The 22,109-nt window shown below is 42.1% G+C and overlaps 1 protein-coding gene across 1 annotated transcript in view; it reads left to right on the top strand.

Annotated features, from left to right (window-relative positions):
• Nucleotides 1-21,215: 21,215 nt before the first annotated feature.
• The window catches only part of LOC104852244 (cytochrome P450 26B1), a 19,653-nt gene continuing 18,759 nt past the window's right edge, over nt 21,216-22,109 (top strand). Inside the window, exon 1 of the mRNA XM_033762372.1 lies at nt 21,216-21,455. Within this exon, the coding sequence (XP_033618263.1) occupies nt 21,216-21,455 (240 nt within the window). The remainder of the gene's footprint in view (nt 21,456-22,109) is intronic.

Here is a 22,109-nt window from a genome sequence, read left to right as displayed (position 1 = left end):
TCATCAGTCTTTCTTATAATGTTTGGATCTTACTGATATTTCCCCATTTCAAGGTTATAGAAATATTGGTCCATGTTTTCTTCTGATACTTCACTTTTAGCATATTAATCTTATGACAAGAGCCCAGCTTTCTCTTTTTTTCAACTGACTAACCAGTTGTCTCACAACATCACTGATTCATTTTAAAGTGTCGTCTTTATCATCTATTTAATACCCATTTACGTTCACATCTATTCCTGGACTTTATTATGTCTATGATCATTCTGTTCTAATCCATTACCACACTGTTTTAATTACTATATCTTTGTAAGCTGTTTTCATGTCTAATCATCCATTCCTATATTACTCTTTTCTCCTTCAGAATGTTCCTAGATATTTGGATATTTGTTCTTCCAGGATAATTCCATAAATTTAAAAAAAAAATTTAAAGTTCTATTGTGGTTTTTAAATTGCAATAAGTTTATAAAACTGTTTAAAGGTAAATAACATCTTTGTAACAGAAAACCTGCCTACGGAATGATGGCAAATTAGTATTTTTAGAGTTTTAACATTTCTTCATTTGTAGTCTTCATATTTCTTTTTTAGTACAATTATGGATGATGAATGGATATATAGATGGATGGATGGATGAATGGATTGTGTGTGTGTGTGTGTGTGTGTGTGTGTGTGTGTGTTACCAAAAATTGAATCCAAGTCCTTCACACTGAACTACATGCCCCATCCTCCACCCTTTTTTATCTTGATACAGGGTCTTCCCAAGTAGTTGGGTTGCCCAGACTAGGTTTGAACTTGCAGTCCTCCTGCTTCAGCTTCTCAGAAGACCATAGATTATAGACATGTGACACCATGTTCAGCGGATCTCCTTCCATGTTTTACATTTTCTTTTCTGCTTACATTACAGAAGTATTATGGACATGCCTATCAGATTGACAAAAGTTTTAAAGTATGATGTTAACAATCATTAGTGAGGATGTGGAGAAAGAAGATCTCATGGTGATGAGAAAATAAAGAAATACAGCTACTTTAGAAAGCCATTTGGTGAAGCAGATCCAAATGCCTTATCTGTAATTCAGAAATCCAAAAAGCTCTGACATCTCAAAGTTCTTTCTTAACTTATTTGGTAGCAAACCTTGACTGATGTAAAAAATACATTTATCCCACCTAATGTAGATATTTATACTTCTCACCAGAGAAAAAATAATATATTTGATTATGGGCTACTTCACAAACCCTGCTGAGATTGTTCTGTATGACACATATACATACGTACTACCTTTCCAAAAATCCAAAAAAATTCTTAGCACATCTGGCCCCAGGGATTTTGGACAACATATTGTGAGTCTAGTAAAGTCACATGTGCATATCCTAAGACCCAACCATTCTGTTTCTATGAATATTCTTTAGAGAAATTATTCATATGTGCATATGGAGACATAACTAAGCATGTTCATTATAGCATTATTTATAATGATAAAAATTAGAAATAACCTAAATATTCATCATTGGGAGAATAAATTGTGATATATTCATCCAGTAGAATACTAAATAGTTAAGCTAATGATACATGTGTCAGCATTTTTAAATCTAAAGAGTTGTTGAATAAAAAAAAGTTAATGAATGATAGATAACCGCACAATACAATTTAAAGTTTGAAAACCTGTATGAGGGTGATAAACACCAAAGTCAGTTTTGTAACTATTGTATCTCTACAAAGGGAGGAAAAGAACAATGTCCCTGGGGATATAAAGTAGGTTTTATATTTTATCTATAAATTCTAATGTATTGTTTAAAATATGAATGTGGCAAAATGTTAAAATGTTTTTATAAATACAGATTTGTGTTCATAATGCTCAATCTTTTTATGACTGCATAGTGTTCTGCAATATGACTGTCTCTTTAGCCACTTTCTCATTTAACTTGCTTTCACTCGCTAATATTACAAATACTGCTGGAGCAAATATCTTTGATTTCTTTTTGCTTATGTACACGTATTTCTGTAGGCAAATATTTTTATACATTTTTCATTTTGATAGTGCCAACTCTCTTTCAGAAAGTCTTTAACAGTTTATCCCCCTGAGAGTGTCCCTTTCCCCACACCCTCCAAAAAACTGTCAAATTGGAGAGGGAAGAAATGTCACATTAATTTTCAATTGCTAATGTCTATTAGGCTTTTCATATTTTATTAGCCATTACAGTTATTAAACTGCCTGTTAATATCTTCATCTGATGTGCATTCTGCTAAAGATAATTAAAAATGGATGATTAGTACGTAGCTAGGATTTCTTTTTGTTCATTTGTTTGCTTTGGAGGGGATTTTTGTTTTTTAACGTAAGAATTTTGGAGATTAATACAGGACAGGAACACCTGAGCAACAAAAACGTTGGCACTTCCTGTTTTTCTGTTCTGTCACCCCTAGCATGCTTGTCATTCCATAGGCACAAGATAGCTTCTTTACTTCCAGACATCACATCCACTTTCCAAGTAGAAGGAAGAAAAAAAACAAGGAAATAAAGAGCTACACAGAGTCTGTCTTTCTCTTAGAAGCCCATGATTTCCATCTTTCTTTAGATTTATAGATTTTTTTCCCTACAACTGTGTAAAATATAATAAAAGGCATTTAAATTCAAATTACTCTTTAGAATCACCTCTTTTTATTACCTCTCTTACATCTTATTGGCCAGAACTGAATCACAGTCATGGCCAAAGGGAGTAAGATCATCATGTCTAGTGTACACAGTCATGGTTCATTCCCTGTACACTCCTTGAGAGCAAGGGGTCTTGTTCACAGCTTTATCTGCAGTGCCTAGAAGAATTTCTGGCACACAGTCCAATCAGTTTTGTAGAATGAACATACTACATGAATGATAAGATAAAATGAGCTGAAATGAGGCAAGAGGTGGGGGGATCTCCACCACTATTTAAACCAGTCTGTAGTCTGTCTTCAGGGAAGCCAGGGGAAATGATTATTGTCAGTAAATGGGGTCTATGAAAATATTCGTGACTGTTGATCCTAGTTATATATTTGTCTGTTGTATATGAATGAATATTTTCACCCAGCCTTCTACCTACCTCTTAACTCGTTACTTTGGAATGATTTTAGGGTTAGAGAAAAGTTGCAAAGTGGTTGAGTTTACCTGTAGCTCTCACCTGGGATGCTGTATAGTTAGTGTCGTATGTTACCAAGTATATTTGTGAAATGTTTTCAAACCAACACTGACACCTTAGTATTAACTAAAATTGGACCTCATCTGGGTTTTTTTAATTTAATGTTTTCTTTGTTCCAGAATCCAGTCTAGGATGCCTCATTGCATGTATTCATCATATCTCCTTAGTTGCCTCTGGTCTGTGACTTTTTCTCAGTCTTCCCTTGTTTCACATGTCTCACAGTTTTGAGGGGCAATAGTTACTTTATAGAATGTAATTTAATTTGTGTATGTCTGAAGTTTTTCTTTGATTGGCTTGAATGATGGGTATTTTGAAAGAATATCACAAATAATGATGTGACCTCAGAGGTTACATGAGGTCCATGTAGCATCTCTACTGACTAACCCTCATAATTTAGGTGTTTTCCAGATTTCCCCACTTTAAAGTTACAGTGGTGTATCAATTCATGAGCTTCTTTGTACAATTCGGGTCACAAACTGAATTGGATGAGAACCGAATCAAATTGCCCCATAAGGTGAACATTGAACCTAACCATTGAATTTGATTTTATTTCTTGTCTCATTTGGTTTGCAACCAGAATCATAGGAATAATTAAGTTTGTGAATGGAGGTGCCACTGTACTATTTCTCCCTTTCCAAACCCTAGTTATTATTAGAAGTGAGTCACTATTACAGCCCACACTTAAGATGGTAGCAGGTAGCAGTAAGAGGGTTAAGATTTATTTCCTACGGACTCCATAAATTATATGGAACTTTTCTATGAGGTATCCTTGACTGGTTTCTTTTCTTTCTTCTTTTTCTTTCTTTTCCTTCTTTAACAATACATTTGAATCATTGATTTACATCAGTATAAACTTGTGGGTGTATTTTTGTCTTTTTGCACCTATTTTAATAGGCGTTCTTCTTATAATTTTTGGAGATGCCATTTATAAAACAAAATACACCCTGAATGTACCCATCTTAATTTCAGAACATGTCCATCATTCCAAAAAGCAGTCACTCTCATTTCCGTTTCTCCCCAGTCCTTTAACCCACTTTCTCTATGAATCTATTCTGCACATTTCATGTAAATGGGATAATACTTTATGTGACATTTTATGTCTGGTTTATTTCACTTAGAATAATGTTTTCAAGTATCTGTTGTAGCATGTATCAGTACTTCATTCCTTTTGAGGCTGAATAATATTCCACTGTATAGATAATATCACATTTTGTTATCCATCCACTGATGGACCTTTGGATTATTTCCATTTGGCTACTATGAATAATGCTGCTATGAACGTTAGGATACAAGTTTTTGCTTGAACATGTGTTTTCAGTTCTCTTAGATATATACTTAGGGGTGGAATTCCTGGGTTGTATGGCAACTCTATGTCTAACTTTTTGAGGAACTGCCAAACTATTTTCCAAAACAGTTGCATCATTTTACATCCCCATTAGCTATGTATATATTTTATTTTTTGTTTTGTTTTTTAAATAATACCCATCCTAGTAAGTGTGAAGTATTATTCCATTATAGTTTTGATCTGCATTTCCCTAAAAACTGATGATGCTGAAAATCTTTCCATGTGGCTATTAGACATTGTGTGCTTTTTTTTTTTTTTTTTTTTTTTTTTGGTACCAGGGATTGAACTTGGGTCCCTCTGCTTTCAAGATGGGTGCTGAACCACTGAGCTAAATCCCCAGCCCTGCTATTAGACATTGTGTATCATCCTTGGAGATATGTTTATTGAAATCCTTTGCTTTTTAAAAATTGGGTTGTCTTTAATTTTAAGCTGAGTTCTTTATATATTCTGGGTCCTCACCCCTTAAAAGGTATATATAATTTTAAATTATTTTTTCTATTTATAGATCTTTGTACGTTTTGATGTGTCCTTAATACCAAAGGTTTTAAATTTTATTCCAAATTTATTAATTTTTCTTCTGTTGCTTGATCCAAGGTTATCCAGATTTATAGCTTTGTTTCTAAGGGTTTTATAGTTTTAGCTCTTACATTATATCTTTGGTCTATTTTGAAATAATTTCTATGTGGTATAAGGTAGAGGTCCAAATTTATTCTTCCATATGTAGCTATCTTAATGTTCCAGTACTGCTGAAAAGGCTATCTTTTCTTCATACATATATAATTTTATTTCTGGACTCTTAGTTCTTTCATTGGTCTATAGATTCAGCATTAGAACTTATGTATTTATTTTATACTTGAAGTTTTAATCCAATTTTATATTGTCTCCTTATGTTTTTGCTTAAACTATTACAGACCATTTGAACTCTTCCAGAATGGCTCCTGTGTACCTTTGATACACCCCTACTTTTTTTTAATATTTCATTACTTTATCATACTGTAACAAGACACTGTAAGTTTATCTTGTTCTTTCTCTACCTCAAGCCTAGAATTAACATTTCATAGACCCCACACTTCCTTTTGTTGGAGAATGATCTTTTTAAATGAAGATCTTGGTACTGGAAGCACTCTTTCCATTTAGGCTTTCAGCAAAGAGAACTAAATACCCAAGAACACACAAATAGATGTCTGTAATTGCTCCTTTATCTATACATCTGTGTAATATATCTGTGGCAGGAAGCATGCTGTGTGTGTGTGTGTGTGTGTGTGTGTGTGTGACTTCAGACTGATGTCTCTAACTCTAATATAGTACAATTCTCATCTTTCCTTATTGCTTATCTCTTTCTAACAGTGAGATCTGGTCTCCCACCATCTACCAGCCATTTACTTATTTATTCAACTCTGGTATACGTTTCAGAATTATTAACACATACTCAGCTTTTCACCTGATTAGTATTTATTTATGGCACTTTCATCTACAGAATTTTGGGATTTTATTTAGTTTGGCAGTCTTTGTCTTTAAGCTCTTGAGTTTTATATCTTTCTTAGGCATTGCCACCTACTACTATGCCCATATTATAAAAATATTTTAGTTTTCCTTTAATTTAGATATTCAGTCTATCTGGATTTTATTTTGTGTTACATAAAACACAGGTATGATTTTTTTCTCAAGTGGTTATCTAAAGATCCTAGGTATCTATTATAGTTAGTCCTTTCCTGAGTTGCAATGCATGAGTTCCTTTCTTAACTCTATATTCTTCTAGTCTGTTTGTCCATCTCTGTGCCAGTACGAGAATATTTTAATTTTTATAACCTTAAAATATGTTTTAATATCTAGTAGGGAGATTCTCCAGTCACTGATCTTTTTTTGACCATTTCTTAAATCTTCTATGTTTAGTCTCGCAGGTGAGCTTTAGGATTAAATTGTAACAATAGATTTTTAAAATGTCTTGATGGGGATTATATTGAGTCTATTCAAGGAAATTAGCATCCTAACATGATAAATCTCTGTTTAGGTCTTCTTTCATGTCTTTCATAAAGTTTTATCTTTTCTTTCCATAAATCATGCATTGTTCATGAATTCAATTTACTCAAGAGAATTGATAGGAATATTCACATTGTTACATATTTTAAATTATATTTTCAAATTAATTATTGCTGACTATATGTTTGTACTATATTCAAAAAAGTTACTTAATGCTTTTATTAGATCTAATAGGTTTTCAGTGATTCCTTAGAAGATTCTTTTGTAGACAGTCTTAATTATTTGTACATAATGACAATATCTTACACCTTTCCAATCAGACAACTGCTTACTGGTTTAGAATGAAAAAGACAAGTCCCTGAGGAAAATCAATGTAAAGAAATATAAATACTTTTCAAATTCCTAAACAAAATTAGGACTCAGAAAATAGAAATAACCCCAGACTTGAAAAATCTTAAGTAGTAAATTAAATATAATTTAAATATAAATAATGTATAAGGTACTTTTTATAATTTTGTGGAAATAAATCTATAAACCTAAAGAAAGGATGATCCTTTTAGAAAATATATACGGTATAAATATATATATATATTTTTTTTTTTAAATTAAGACAAAGTCTTATTATATAGTTCAAGCTGGCCTTGAACTCACTATGTAGCCTAGGCTGGCCACAAACTCTCAGTGATCCTCCTGCCTCAGTCTCCTGAGTGCTGCAATTACAGGCATGTACCACCATGCCTGGCTATATTTTTATACTTTAGATTTTTCCTTACATTTCTAGTTTCTGCCTAATTTAATTGACAAAGACAATAAGACTGTGTAGTACAAAAGTGGTAACGGCTAGAATTTCTCTTTCCTTGCTTTAGTTGATGTGCTTCTGATGTTTGTTGTTAATTATAATATGTACTATAGGTTTATCAAGTTATGGTTTATAAATTTCCTTTTATTCCTAGCTTATCATAAGTTTTTATTTAAAGAATTAGTGTTCAGTTATACCAAAGCCTTTTTTCAGTACCAATTAGAATGATCACGTTTTTAAAACCTGTTAATATAGATAAGCTCTAATGTTGAAACATCTTTTACAACTTTTGGTTCAATTATAGGTTCAAATCCACTTAGTCAAGGTGTCTTAGACTCAAAGACAATTGATTTAGCACTTCATGATGAGGACACTGGGGATTGAACCCATGACCTTCACATTGCACTATATCACCTTTTTTATTTTTTATTTTTTTAAGACAGGATGTTGCTAAGTTGGTGTCTCATTTTTCAGTTCTCCCACCTAAGTCTTCCAGATTGATGATCTTACAGGTGTGCGCTAGCATACTTAGCTCAGTTTAGGATTTTTATATAAGTATTCATAAGTAAGATTTGTTTCAGTTGTTCCCTTCAAAAGATTTTGCTTTGGTATGCAGGAAAAAAATTTTTAAGAAATCTAATCACTTTTCTTTCTTTAGTGTTTCAAGGGTTATCTATTCTTTGCAATAACTTGTAAAACTACTTATACCTGGGGCTGGGGGAGGTAAAGTGCTGGTCATAGATGACTTGTGATTCCTATAAACTATTGGCTGAATGTAAATGGGGGGACAATAGTTAGGTGGGATGTAATGTAAGAAAATAGATTATCACGAGACTTAATTTGTATATATTGTCTCTAAACAAACTCGTATGCAGTCTGAACTTTTCCTCTATTATGAGATCACTGGCAATGAGGATGGAGATGAGGAATATACTCAAGAATCAATGTGAAAGGTGAACCAAGAGACTTTTGATTAACTAAACAGCCAGGAGGTGAGAAAATGACAAGGTTTCTAGAAGCAAAAGTCCTAGAGGAGTGTTGGCTTGAAAAAAGATGAGGAATTCAATTTTGGACATGTGTGACAGATGCTAAGAAGTGTTATGAAGGAAAGAGAGTGGACATGGATCCAGGTCACTTGGCTAATATACCCTTCACAATTAACCCATTTCCACTGTGCAGGCAGTGAATCCAAAGCCCAGAAACACAGAGCTTGTCAAATTGTTCAATTCTAATTACAGTTATTTCCATTGCTTTCCTTCCTTTTTGGAACGTCATCTCAGAGCTCATTGGCCATTGACATTAAGAGAATGTCTTAGACTGGGGATGTAGTTCAGTCACAGCACTTCCCTAGCAGGCATAATGCCCTAAGTTCAATCCTCAAAACAAAACACACACAAATATACATACACACACACACACACACACACACACTGAAACACACAGAGGGGGAAGGCAAGATAGGTAGAGACAGAGAATAGGAATCACAAGAACAGGGTTTCTGTACAAAATCCATTTAATCCATCAAGAAAAGGAGTATATGCTGTAGTCAATTTCATGACTTTCCCACTCCCACCTCTGCAATCCACCCCTTTCTCCCTTGCCTCTCTCCTCCTACTCCTCCATGGTTCTGTGAGAAAAGAATCTTACCTGCCTTAATTGTCAAGGTAAGAAGTGGTATATGAATGAGGAAAAGAAAAAGGATTATGTGACATAAGTGCTAAGGTGGTCTGTACAGACTGGTCTGGAGCACAAGGAAATGGGTGATAAACTGGAAAAACTCACAAAGGCTGTGATTTTAGCATTGGGCTTTGAAAGACAACTAAGAATTTACCAGGAGTCAAAGGGGAATACTTAAACCAGAAGGCTATTAAAGGAAATACTAAAAGGAAGGGTATGATGGGTATGTGTGAAAACAGACTGGCAAGATATGAAAGTAACAATGTAACTTGAAGATAAGAGGAACTAGTGTCTTTGCACACAGGTGATGAGTGTGGACTAGTGTGACCTCTCTGGAGTGTCACCCAGAGGAACTTAGCTCAAATATTGTTATGGTCTGGGTCTAGATGCCCCCACCAGCCTCATGTAGTCATAGGCTTAATTTAGAGTTTGGGAAGCTGGAATTGATTCACAATGCAATGCTAGGCTCAAGGGCACTAGGATTAAGGGTGTGAGTGCTTCCCACCCTAATCAGTCTGAATAAGATAAAGGAGGCAGGGAGATGCTGTTAAGGTTCTTTCTTGTTACCTTTGCTGCCTTGTCTGTGCCATGTTGTTTCTGCTGTGTCATGCCTGTTTGTCATCCCTTCCTTGGAGTCGGTCGATTATGGACTGAAACCTCTATGAACTGTAAGCCGAATAAACCCCTTCCCTTCTAATTTTGGGTGTCAGGTATTTTGTCTCTGCAGTGAGAGAGAAAGGTAAATAACACAAATATGCACACACACACACACACACACACACACCCTTTAGATCCAGAATATCCCTTCAAAGTCTCTTGAGTTCAGAGACAGGGCTTTTGAAAGGTGATTGGGTTGTGGGAATACTGTACTAATCAGTGGATTCATCCATTAATGAGTTTAGCACCTGGTTATAGAAGAGTCACTAGATGTGTGACCTGGAAGTGTATAATCTCTGTCCCCTGTTGTTCTTTCCAAACTTTGCTTCCTGCTCTGATGTAAACAGCTTTCCTCTGGCATACCTTTCTGCCGCCCTGTTTCTGCCTTGGAGTAAGCTATGAACTGAAACCATGAGCTAAAATAAAACTCTTCTTTTTTAAGTTTTGGGTGTCAGAGAGGGTAGTGTGTCCAATGATGAGAAAGTGACTAAGACACACCCAGAGAAAGTGACATTTACTGCACACTGTAGGACAAGGAGTTGGAGGCAATCCAGGTATCTTTTAATAAGATAAAATATGTTAATACATACTTTGGAATAGTTTGTCACAATCAGAGGTAATGAACTAGAAGTACATAAAGCAATATGAATAGATCTCAAAAATAGTGTTAAGTTAAAAAAAGAAAAAAACCAAAGCCAGGCATGGTGGTACACACCTGTAGTCTCAGCACTTGGGTGGTTGAGGCAGTAGGATTGCAGCATGTTTAAAACCAGCCTGGGCTACATAGTTCAAAACTAGCCAGAACTAAACTCTCTCTCTCTCTCTCTCTCTCTCTCTCTCTCTCTCTCTCTCATATATATAAGACATTATCAAGGATATGAACCACATGGGTGTGTATCTTGGGGCAAAAGAGAGTATTGAGAATAGAGCTGGAGATGGAAAGAGAAAAGAAAATAAGGATGAAATCTGACAAAATTGCAATCTCCATAAACTGAGGAAGGTAACCTATTTCCCACCCATGATCCTGATAAAGGTCTCCACACCTTAAGCACATAGCATACTGTCCCCACAGAAGAGGTTAGTGAGTTACAGGGACCCCAGAGGTGAGGCTGGGGAGAGGTGGGAATCGGAGTGCCAGCCCACAGCTGTGGCCCTTATCCCTGGTCAACAAAGAGCAGCTGACGGCTTTTAAGCAACAAAGAAAACTGTGTTTTAAATGATCCCCTCTAGTGCCCTGGAGGATAAGGCAAGACTGGGACAGTGCAGTGTTGAGCAAACTGCTTTAAAATGACAGCAGAAAGATTCCAAGACAAGAACTTATGTTTGGTAAGGTGGCAACACTTCAGATGCCATCCAGACCTAATGCAGGAACTCACAGCAGGCCACTCCTTTGGGAGTGGAATCAGTCATTGGCTACAGCCATTTCAGCAGGCTCTTCAGGGCTATGCAGATTTCCAGTAACATGGAGACTAGAGTGAAGTTGTCTTTTCCCTTGTAGCCCTGTTTCTTCTTCCACATCTGGTTGTCCTGGCACAGAGTTGGAGACTCAAGTTCTCAATCCAGCTCTTCCCTCTGGGTTCTAGAAGTGACCTTGGGCCAGCTGCCCTTCCTTTCTGGGCCTTGCTTCTTCTCTCCTTTCTAGTGTAAACTTTCTTTGGCTCCATATTTTTGTATTTCCCTAGGAAAAGCCCTGACAGGGAAATCTTGCTCCCTCCTCCAATCCCCCCAGGTGTCTCCAAAGTCCTGACATCCTCCTTAATCTTCCAGCTCCACTGCCCCACCCTGGTGAGGAAGAGCAACAAATTGGTATCATAATGGCCCTGCTGATTACATTATGGGTGTCTAATGTAATATGCCCTCATGAGGACCATCCATCAGAGCAAAGCCCCTCCCCAAGTCCCTGCCACCCCAGTCACATTAGTCAGGCAGCCCATTCATCATTACCACACACCTCCATGGAGGCTAGCCTAGACAGATGAGGGGCCAAATCAGATTTATGGGGATGAATCTTTGAAAAAAATCAGCCCCATCCATCTCCCAGACACTGAGGAGGAAGCCCTATGTCCCCATTCCCTCCAAGGCTCCTTAGGGAAATGGGTCCTAATAGGGAAGCTAGCCAAGTTGCCTTTGTTTTTATAAAGGCCCATTCCTGAGTACCTCGTGTTGCCTAGAATAGTCCTAGAACTAGCTTCTCTTGGAGTTCAAAATTTTTGGAGTGAAATCCTTGCCAGGACCAGGACACAGTGCCCAGAGTTGGTCGCAACTTCTAAGAATCCCAGGGTGTTCATTTACCTAGGTTCCTAGATAGGTTTAACTGCTGAAAGCAGAGGGTGGGGAGGAAGAGGCACCAAGCCTCTTCAGTCCTAGGTAGGAATGAGTTCAGTTCTATGTAGTCACAGGGAAGGTGATTCCACCCAGTCTTCCATTGCTGGGGGCTCAATTTTACTTGCTACACAGACCAGGTGACTCTCCCTCTGTGCACAGGAAGACTTGAGGGAGTTGAGAATAGGGTTGACAACTATCTTTCAGGTCTTTGGATTTATGGAAACTGAAGCTTGTATGAGGGACCCTTTTTAAAAATCATGCAAAATTATGAATTGCCAGGGTCCCTCGCTGGGCTTTGAAAGCAGTCTTTTCAAGTGAGGGTCCCTAAAGCTTTAGCTTCTTAAGCTTCACTGTGAATCCCTTCCTGCTATGTGCCTAACACTTGTGCCATCTGAGCTGGGTCCTGGATGAGACAGTCCAGGAGCTGAGTAGAACTGGAAGCCCACCTGTGCGGCCCAACACAATCCTATTTACATGCATTATCTTTTTTAAAAAATATCCTCAAAATTGCCAATTTTCAACAAGGCAAACTCCATTTCATCAGAAATTTAAACTTGACAGATGAAGTGACTCCGCCAAGACTATACAGATGGTAAGTGACAGAATATAGAGTGGGCACTGGTCCATTGTGTACTGGGCTTGTACTCATTACAGAGACTCTTTTCCAGAGTCCCCTAGAGTTGTGGACAGAGAGTGCCCACTCTACACAGTTGCTTTAGAGCCGGTGTTGCAGCAGCCCTGGGGTCTGAGCCTCAGGGATCAGCGATGATTGCTCTGAGTTTGAGGCTACCGTTGCCCTGCAATAGTTAATCTTGCCTCTCCCAAACTGACTGTGACCCTGTCCGAGCTGAGTCTTGGATGAGGAAACTTAGGGGCTGAACAGAGCTGGAAGCCCCCCCATGGGGGAGCCCAGGTAGAGGGCCATGCTGGCTCTTTTATACATTAGTGTAGACTTTGGAAAAGCCTGGCCAACTCTGTTTCCCTCTCCATCCAAGCTCTTGCAGGATGGTGCAACCAAGCCACTTACTGCTCATCTGGGTCCTAAAGTGATGAGAATGGTGGGTGGCCCTGTTCACCAGACAAGAGTCCTAGGAACATGAAGCTCAGCCCCTGAATTGGCTCCTGCATAATAGGAAAGAAGGCTGGACATGTATAGCATGGGCAGAGAAGATGTGAATTTGTAGGCACATATGAAAATAGGAATGTGCATCTACCCAGTAAAGGAGGATTGTGACCTTTCTTCTGTTCATTTGGTCTCCATTTGATGGTTTCATTCCCACAGTTGTCATTTCCTCTGAGAGCATTGTGTTGTCTCTTCAGATGGCATCATCAGCCCCAGGAGTCTGAGCTGGAGCTTTGATAACTTCAGATCAGGAGACAGAAACAGCCACTGCCCTCCCTCTCTTATCTCTTGCCCTCCTCATCTCCCTGCCTCCCCACAGGCTTGTCCCTCCAGCCTCTAAAACGAGACTCCTCTCACTCACTTTCTCCTTCTCTAAGGCAAGGGCATTCCTCTTCTGCTTCTGCAGTGAGTGAGATGAGAAAAGTTTCCATTTCTCTCCTCTCATTGCCTGGATTTCTTCCTGTGCTTCATTCCTTATTTCCCATTCCCACATGAAGTTTCTTTGTGATCTACCCCATCTATTTAGGGCTTGGTCCTTCTTTGGACCTCACTCTATCCTCACCCTCTCTGCTGGTTCAGATTCCCTTGGCTGTCTCAGCCTGAGCATGGAGCAGAAGGCTCACCCAGTCTGCTGGAGGTCGCAGTGCAATTCAGGATTGCCACTCTGATGAAAGACACAGCCTGACAGAGTAGGGGGGGCAGATGAGACTCATACCCACAGAGGAGGGTCTTGTGTCACAGAATAATGGAGAGAAAAGCTTCAGTGGGTGGCTTTATGTACAAAAATGGGATGCCAGCATTAACCTCTAAAAAGGCAGCTGAATAAAGAGTCTTATTAATGGGAGCCTATAGGTCAGGAAGCTCTTTGTCCACACACACCTACTTTTGTGTGTGTGTGTGTGTGTGTACACTTGTGTGTGTGTCTGTGTGAGTGTGTGTAGGGGTCCCCAGGTTGGGATGGGGCTGAGATTGTTAAGTTCTTTGAATTCCTTGAGAATCCTCTAAGTGCTGAGGGGAAGCACACATAAGGGACAATCATTCTCAAGGTTAATTAGGACAAATGTCTGGGGCAAAGAAAGAGGTCCCTCTTTCCAGACACTTTCCTCCACTGTACCTTAATATGAATATGTCTTGGGGCTGTATCCTGGGCCTGCTTCTTTCTATTCATGCCAGCCCACTACAGTGTCTCCATTAACATCTGAATGTAGATATTGTCTAAATCTCTCTCTCTAGCCCAGATCTGTTTTCCACACTTCAGACCTCTGCATAGCCAACAGCCATCAGACAGCTGCATGGCATGGGAATGAGCCACTTAAAACCTCCCATGACCCACACCAAACTCATCATCTTGGGCCTCAAGCTCATCGGTCTAGGCTACTTCATCACCAGTCCCCAGCTGGAACCCACGCCCCAACCACAGTTGCCACATAAGAACAGCTTTTGATTACAACTCAGTTACTTCTGAAATCTATGCACTTTGCTCCATCCTTACTGTTCAGGCTTGGTTTAGTCTTTCATGTGCTAGATTATAGACTCAGATTAGAATCTAGATTCCTTGGGTTTGAATTCTAGAGGAGATTGCATTTAACCCCTAAAGTGCACTTGGAGCAACTTGGACAAAAGTGTTGAATCACTTGATACTTTGGATTCTTTCTGTAAAGTAGGGATAATAGTACCTACTTGCTGGGTTTGTTGTGAGGGTTATATTACAACAGGCATGTAAAATGCTTCATAAAGTGCCTGACACACATGCCAGAGCTAAGCCAGTGTAGGCTATTATTAATTTGTTATTGCTATTATTATTGTTATCATTGTCATTATTGTTACCTGAGTTATCACCATAGTCTCTTCTCAGGCCTCCCTGCTGCAGCTCTTTCCCTCCTCCCCTCCATTCTCCAACTCAGGAAGTACCTGCTGTCCAGACAGGTGAGTGTATATTGCTCAAACCAGTAAGTGTTGGAGCATATTTTGAGCCTAGGTCTAAATGACTCCATAGCCCTATCTCAGCTACTAAGCCATGCTGCCTGATTGCAAGAATGAAGAATGAATAGATTGGAAATAACAGGATAGTGAGGGAGGAGTGAAACTGATGAGAGGAAGGATTTAAGAAGAGCATCTGAGGTGCTCCAGATTTTCCAGATAAATGGGATTTCAGAATGATTATCTTCTTTCAGGGGTCAGGAAAACATATATTGAAGCTGGGTTGAAGAGGAAGTATAGAGTTGGGGGTGTGTGGTGGTGGAAAAAATGTGTTAGTTCTCCAAGAGCCTCTTGGGGCCTGCAGAAAGGGGACCAGATGAAATCCTGGAGGGATTACAAGTGTACACCAGAACAACTTTGATCATCAGAACAGTCAAGACAAGACCCAGAAGGGGTAAGGAGGAAGTGTCATTCTGGTAATTGTTCTTCTTTGATCACCAAACCAATGTCTGCTGAGGAAAGTAGTTAAAGCTGTAGCATCAGGAACTCTAGTGAGCTTGGAGCTGGGGTGTGGTGTGATAGGAAAGGTGGAGGATGCTCACATGGGCAACCACATGGCTTCTGGGCTCTGCCTCTCCATCTCCTTCTGGGAGGAAGTTTGCAGGAGTCAAGGCCAAAAGCATCTTAGAGGAATTGCCCTAGTAGCGCTTTGAACTCTGGGTCTGGAGTCCTACCAACCAGATTTTCAGATTAGTTCTAGGTAAGGCTGCTAATCAGTCAGCTGACTTGCCTGCCAGGGGTGCATCTGTAGAAAAGTCAATGGGGAAGATAGACTTGTTTCTGGCTATTATCTCCAAACACTGGATGAGAAGATATTTTTACTCCTGGGCTTGTTGTTTTCTATCCTAGGCCAGTGATTTATATTGATGCCCTCACCTCTATCCTCAAAGAATTGATGCCTTTGAGACAAGCAGTCCAGTACCAGCCATGCACACTCTTTCAGGACCAAAACCTGCCGTGCTAGTCTGTCCTCCATCTAGAAATCCTCCAGGTTCAGGTTCAGGACATAATACTACTGGCAGGTAGAAGCGATCCACGTTTCTGTCCTATATGTGCCCTAAGGAGAAGCTTGCTGGACAGGCTGCAGTGACAGCACAGATGGCACTGTACCTCTGCGAGTGAACTCTCTGCAGAGGTTTTCCTGGCATGAGTGACTTAGAAGGGCACCCTGAGGAGTTCCAGAGTCCAGCGGGGAGAAGGCTGCACTCCTCCCTGTCTGACTCAGTCTGTATAAAAATGAACAGTGTTCCCTTTAAAAAATCAACAACCTGGCAATTTCTGGGATCCGTGGGATTTTTACAGCTTGGGTGGAGGGTGGGGGAAGCAGTTTTTAACACCAGGCAGCATGAAGGTGAATTCACTTACATCCACCAAGCCATATCCCCCGCTTTTCACATCAGTGTTTTACCTTCCACAAAAGCTCTGGGTTCTCTATCATGCCTTTCTTTTTTCTTCTTGGATCCCAGTTGTCAAGCCTTCAAGAAAATGCACTTCAGTCCTTTGTCACTGAGTGTAATTTGATAAACTGAGCAGAAACACACTGCTCTCACCATCCTTTCAAAAACTGTTACTGCCAGAGAAAGAAGATGAGGGAAAGAGATCTGAGGTCTTTGAATGGATGTTTAAACACTGACGCCCGCACACACGCACATACACACACACACACACACACACACACACACACACACACACACACACACACACACCCCCCAGGATCTAGAGTTGCCTGGGGTAGAAGGAAGCTGAATCCTAGATTCTTGTGCTTTGGGGCCTGGCCTGGGGTCCTGGGACAGATACCCTCGCAGCTCCTATTGACTCCCCTAGTTGCAGGCCCTGGTAGCAACCGCCCAGTGGGCGGTGCCAGGGCAGGTTTCAGGCTATAAAGGACTCTTGGCTCCCTGGGCCTGAGAGAACGCCATCGCTGCGGCAGTGTCCCTGCCAGCCACAGCCAGCTTGGGGCACTGCCGGTGTCCCATCGCTACCCAGAAGACTACTCTTTTCCATGCAGTGCCGATTTGGACACAGCTGTCAGCTGCGCTCCTCCTTCCTTCCATTGGCAAGTCCACTTTTGGATTGCTTTGGGCTGGGTTGGGAGTGGGGCAGGAAGAGAAGGACTGGGTATGGGGGCTTTGACGGAGGAGGACGAGGATATTTCTACTTCTTAAAAAAAATCCTTCTGGGGCAAGTGTGGAAGCTGAGATGTCTGATATGAGGTATGAGGTGATACTTGCTCTATATTCAGGCTAACGAGAAAGCAGAAAAGTTCTTTCCTAAGGGCCACCCCCTTCCCAGAGGGCTGCAGAGGAGTGGGCGAGGGGCCATCTCCTAGCCTGTGAGCCAGTTGGTCAGTCGGACAGTCCTCTCTCAGGAACAGGGAATGAGGATTCAGGCCATCCTTGCATCTGGCTCTGCCAGAGAGAGCTGTTTGGACAGGGGTCATTATCTATAAAACAAATGAAAAGAATAAGAAGATACTTGGGGGTGGGGTGAGAGAAAGTCTCAGTAAGGGACAAAGAAAAAGAAGGAAGCCCTTTAGAAATAAATGCACAATCCAGGACCCAGCTTTGGAGTTAGTAGCATTGCAAAGAACAGAATAGTATCACAAAACAGGGGGGTGGGCTGGGTGGGATTCTGGCAGATGGTAATTTCGAAGGGGCCAGTAAATTCTCTAACAGCCTCAGAGACTCTGAAACTGCAAGGGATGGGGGTGATTGAGGAAGAGTCTATCCCCGCAGACTCCTGAAAGGCAGAATCTATGGCGCTGTGGTGACTTCTAAGCCAAGCTGGGTTATATTGTATTGCTGTACCCCTCCTACCCCAACCAGCCTGGATAGCAGGGATCCAACCCTTCTCAGAATAGACAGAACACAATCAGGGAGTGTCCTCCAAACTGTCCTTGAGGATTGGATGCTGGAAGGTACTGCCAGCCTTGTGGCGCCTGATCTGCAGGGAGGGTACTGAGTGGGAAAAGGGTAGGCAAACAGGCATTGGATGAATATCTGGGGCTACAAGGTGCCATTAAGAGTCAAGGGGGCAGGCTGGGGATTTAGTTCGGTGGTTCTGCAGCACAAGGACCGGAGTTCAATCCCTAGTACAAAAGAAGGAAAAAAAAGTCAAGGGAGCCTTCCTGATCTGCCAGAGTAGCCGTTTCTGCTCTGATTTGGGAGATGGCTGTGGGCAGGATCTGCTGTCCCAGGACTTTTGCCAGAAATAGGTCCTGACTGTTGGGCACCGTATCAAGGGATCTTAGAATGGAATGGGACCAGCCCAAGGCCCTCAGGATGGTGAGGAAAAGCAGAGAACTGAGTTTTCCAAGGGATCAAAGTACCAGTAAGGTAGGATACAGTTGAAAGCAGAAAGAACTCTGAGGCAGAACCCCAAGCTTTGTCTCTTAGGCTAGACTGTACTGTTGGGAGACTCCGTCTGCTTTGAGTACACAGTCCTGCCTTCTGTTCCCCGGTGGCTGGTCCCCTTGCTCTCTGGACACTTAGGGAGCCACCTCTGCCTTTGTACTGGGCTTCCTTGTTTTTGTTTGACTCAGATCAGAAGAATGAGAGAAATTAAGAAAAAAATGAATAGGCATCCACTGAAAAAATTCAGGACCAAATCTACACAAAATTGAGCATAAGCTGACAACTCCCTCTATTGTGGGCTTCAGTCATCAGAAGTAGGATGTTAAACAAAGGCGAAGCTGCTGTGTGTGGGGTCAGATCTTAAAGGCTCATGGGGATGTATTCTGGTAAGTTGGAAAGAGAATAGGACAAAACAATGGGGATACTGAAGTAGGACCATCCCCAATTTCTTACCAAGAAGTAACAATATAAGGATATGTACATATTATAAGTAGTATTTAATTGATTCTTAAGAGCAATATTATCTCATAGCGCTATGTGAAGATGAAATCAAATAATAACTGGAGAAGAGATCATTAGGGACTTGGAGGAAGGAGCAATGTCCTCATTACTTTAGATGTAGGAAGTTGAGGATGAATGTCATGTCCAGGTAGTTTCATGCCTTAGAGAGGAGTAGGACTTTTGGTAGACTTGTCCCTGCTCTTTAAGGTACTTGCTGAAAAAAAAAATGCTTTGCCCATTGTCTGCTTATTCTTAGTGCCCAGGGTCTGCCCTCCTATTCTCCCAGACCTCTCCACTAGCATTGTGAATTTCACACAGGCAGAAATAAGACTGAAGCACCATCCCCTGACTGATCTCCCAGTCTGCTTTAACTGATTTCAAAGTGCCTGAAGGGCACTTCACAACACTGCAGACAAAAGCTGAAGCCCTGGGGTGTGCCCTGGGCCAGGAAAGGGGTATGGGGAAGAAATGCCCAGGAGTTCCTGTGATATTAGTTACATCCATCCTAGGGGATTCTCCTCTAGGACAGCCAGATCATTTTCAGGCCAAAACAAGAGAAATATTCTGATCTGAGTCCATTCCTGTTCCCAGAGCCTCAGATTTTGGGACAGTCCATGAAAGACCAGACACACTCTCTGGTCAAGTGTAGGCCTGGGTGATGTTTGTCTGTGGTCAGCAACAAGGTCAGTCTGGATCATGGGTCAGTCTGGGACTTGGCTCAAAGGTCTGATTTAGGACAGGGTTATGGGTCAGACTAAGATCTGGATCAGGGCTGTCTGGGGCCAGGGTCAGAAGTCCACCTGAAGGTAATGAAAGAATATCCTTTGATGGGATCTGACTGGCAAAGATGGTTGCTGGTCTTCCCCCATTCTGTCTGCCCTTTCAGCAAGCCTGCTCCACAGTCCAGTCTTTGCTCTCACCTCAGAACTCTCACAGAGTACCATGGCCTTCCTTTTATTTTTTCCTATGCACTTTTCAGGACTTGAGCAGAGAGATGGTTCTAATTAGGGAATCCAGCAACCGTTACTGTGGGACTGCATGTCCCTGCAGAAATTGCCCAGAACCCACTTGGAAGCTAAGCAATAGGGACGACTCAGAATTTCTTTCCTATTTCCCCTGCCAAATCCCACTTTACACCTGGGCAGGGAGAACAAGGCAGTGTTGAACAAAGGACACAAAGGCCATCCCAAGAAGTAAGGGGGGAGCAAATGGAATGTGTGAGGCCCTGGTGCCCACATAGCAGACACCTCTTATGGACTCAGGTTGTTGGTTGGGAAGCAGGTGTTTTTTGACTCTGTGGCGTCCTCCATGTGTTTGTGTTTTTGTGTGTGCTCAGGATCTGCCTAGGCATCTGTTTGTATCCCTGTGTGGCTGTGTTTATGTCCATCTGTTCACCAATGGCTGTCTCCACGGTGGATTTCCCAGTGTCCGCCTGCCCACTCTGCCACTTTGAGGCAATGGTGGGAATCTGGCTAGATTCTCAGCACTTCAAGACAGAGCCTCAGAAACCTCTTCCAGCCTCATCTGACCTGAAAGAAATAGCTCTGGCCTCATTGCTTGTGTTGCCCAGTTGTCCAGTCCAGATTTGACCGTCCTGTGGAGGGCACTCCCCAGCTCTCTCTCTCTCTGGTGCCACGAAGGTTCTCACAGGAATTTCGTGAGAGTCTGAGCCCCAATGGCCTGCGGGTGAGGGAGCCTGAAGGTGCTTAGGCGGGAGGACTTTGGGAGCCAACAAGCAGACCTTTTGGAGCTGATCTCTCATTAGGAAGGCCATTGGGGAAGGGGAAGTGGGAACTGCTTCCCCCTGAATCTGTAGTACTATAACTGTCCACCAGGTGGGGTTCCAGGGCAAAGAGTGAGCGCCGAGGTGACCCAGCGCTAGCAACTAGTAGCAACAGCTCCGCACCGCCGGCATCAGACTAGCAAGCGCGCATCCAGAGAGGGATAACACATAGGCGCGCATCTTAGATGCTCACTCACATTCTCTTATAGTGAACTCTAAAGAAGAACCCATACTGGGTTCAGGGGGGAGTTTAAGGGGAAGTCTAGTTTCGTTTATATGCACACCACCCTAAATTAAAGGTGGATGTCTAGTCTTTTGCTCCGCGAGTGCCAGACACGGGAGACAGAGACGCTGGTGCCTGGATAAACAGGACGCACGCAGGAGGAAAAGCCAAGCACTATCCAGACAGATGTTGGGATTGGTGTGCATAGCTCCATCATGGGCTCTCAGGAGAAGAGGCCAAATGACAGGCAGATGCATAGATGCACAGACCCACAAACAGCTACAGAAAGAGCACAAGCCGGCAGATGCACAACCTCGCTCCAGGACGTGGGACTGGCGCAGGGCCGACACACAGGTGCGGCCCAGGGCCACACGCACACCTCACACAGGCACGCCTACCCGGCGCTGAGAAGGTAGCCGTGCTCACCCGGCGTGTTTATTTACTCATTTGTATCAATGAACGTTTGTACCCGACTCCTCCTGCCTTTGGGTGCCAGGGCCACCGTGCTGGTCCCCAGCGCAGGATAATCGCCCGGGGACCACCAGTGAAGTTCCTTCATTCCTGCCTGCAGCCACCCGAGACTACAAAATGGGGCGGGGGGTCCTCGGAGGTGTCAAAAAGGAGGGCTCACAGCAGACCGGGACCCGCGCGGGGTCCGGGGCACCTCCCTGTCCTGTAGGGTAAGAGAAGAGAGGGAAGGAGAATCTTGGTTTGGGGATGGAGAGATAAAGGATGGAGACCTGACATAGAGTAGTGAAAGTGTCAAATCAGGGGTCCCAGTAGGTAAGATCTGCGGGATCCTGCGGGATGGGAGCCTCGGACTCTAGATACTGGTCCAGAGGCTTCTGGAGCCTCCAGTCCAGCGGTCAGTCTGGCCAGGAGCTGCGCTTCGGGGACTATGGCGCATGCAGGAGTGCCTGAAGCAGGAGGGCGTCCGGGACCGGGAGGGAGAAAAAGTGGAAAGGAAGTAGCCTAGCAGCCAAGCGGGCACTAAGCGAGTGCGCACCGTGTGTGTGTGTGTGTGTGTGTGTGTGTGTGTGTGTGTGTGTGTGTGTGTGTGTGTGTGTGTGTGAGTACGCGCGCGTGTGTTTCATCTTGTCCGTCTGTAGGTGCCCAGCTCAGCGCAACGCCAGTGAGAAGGAAGAGGAGGCAAAAGGTGAACTGAGTTTGATCCTGCGGCGGCTACAAGTGGGTCCTG

The sequence above is a fragment of the Fukomys damarensis genome, unplaced genomic scaffold (genome assembly GCF_012274545.1).
Source record: "Fukomys damarensis isolate Sample0158 unplaced genomic scaffold, DMR_v1.0_HiC HiC_scaffold_2, whole genome shotgun sequence".
NCBI lineage: Eukaryota > Metazoa > Chordata > Mammalia > Rodentia > Bathyergidae > Fukomys > Fukomys damarensis.
Note: the sequence above shows the minus strand (reverse complement) of the source record. Positions and strands in the feature narration are given on the sequence as shown.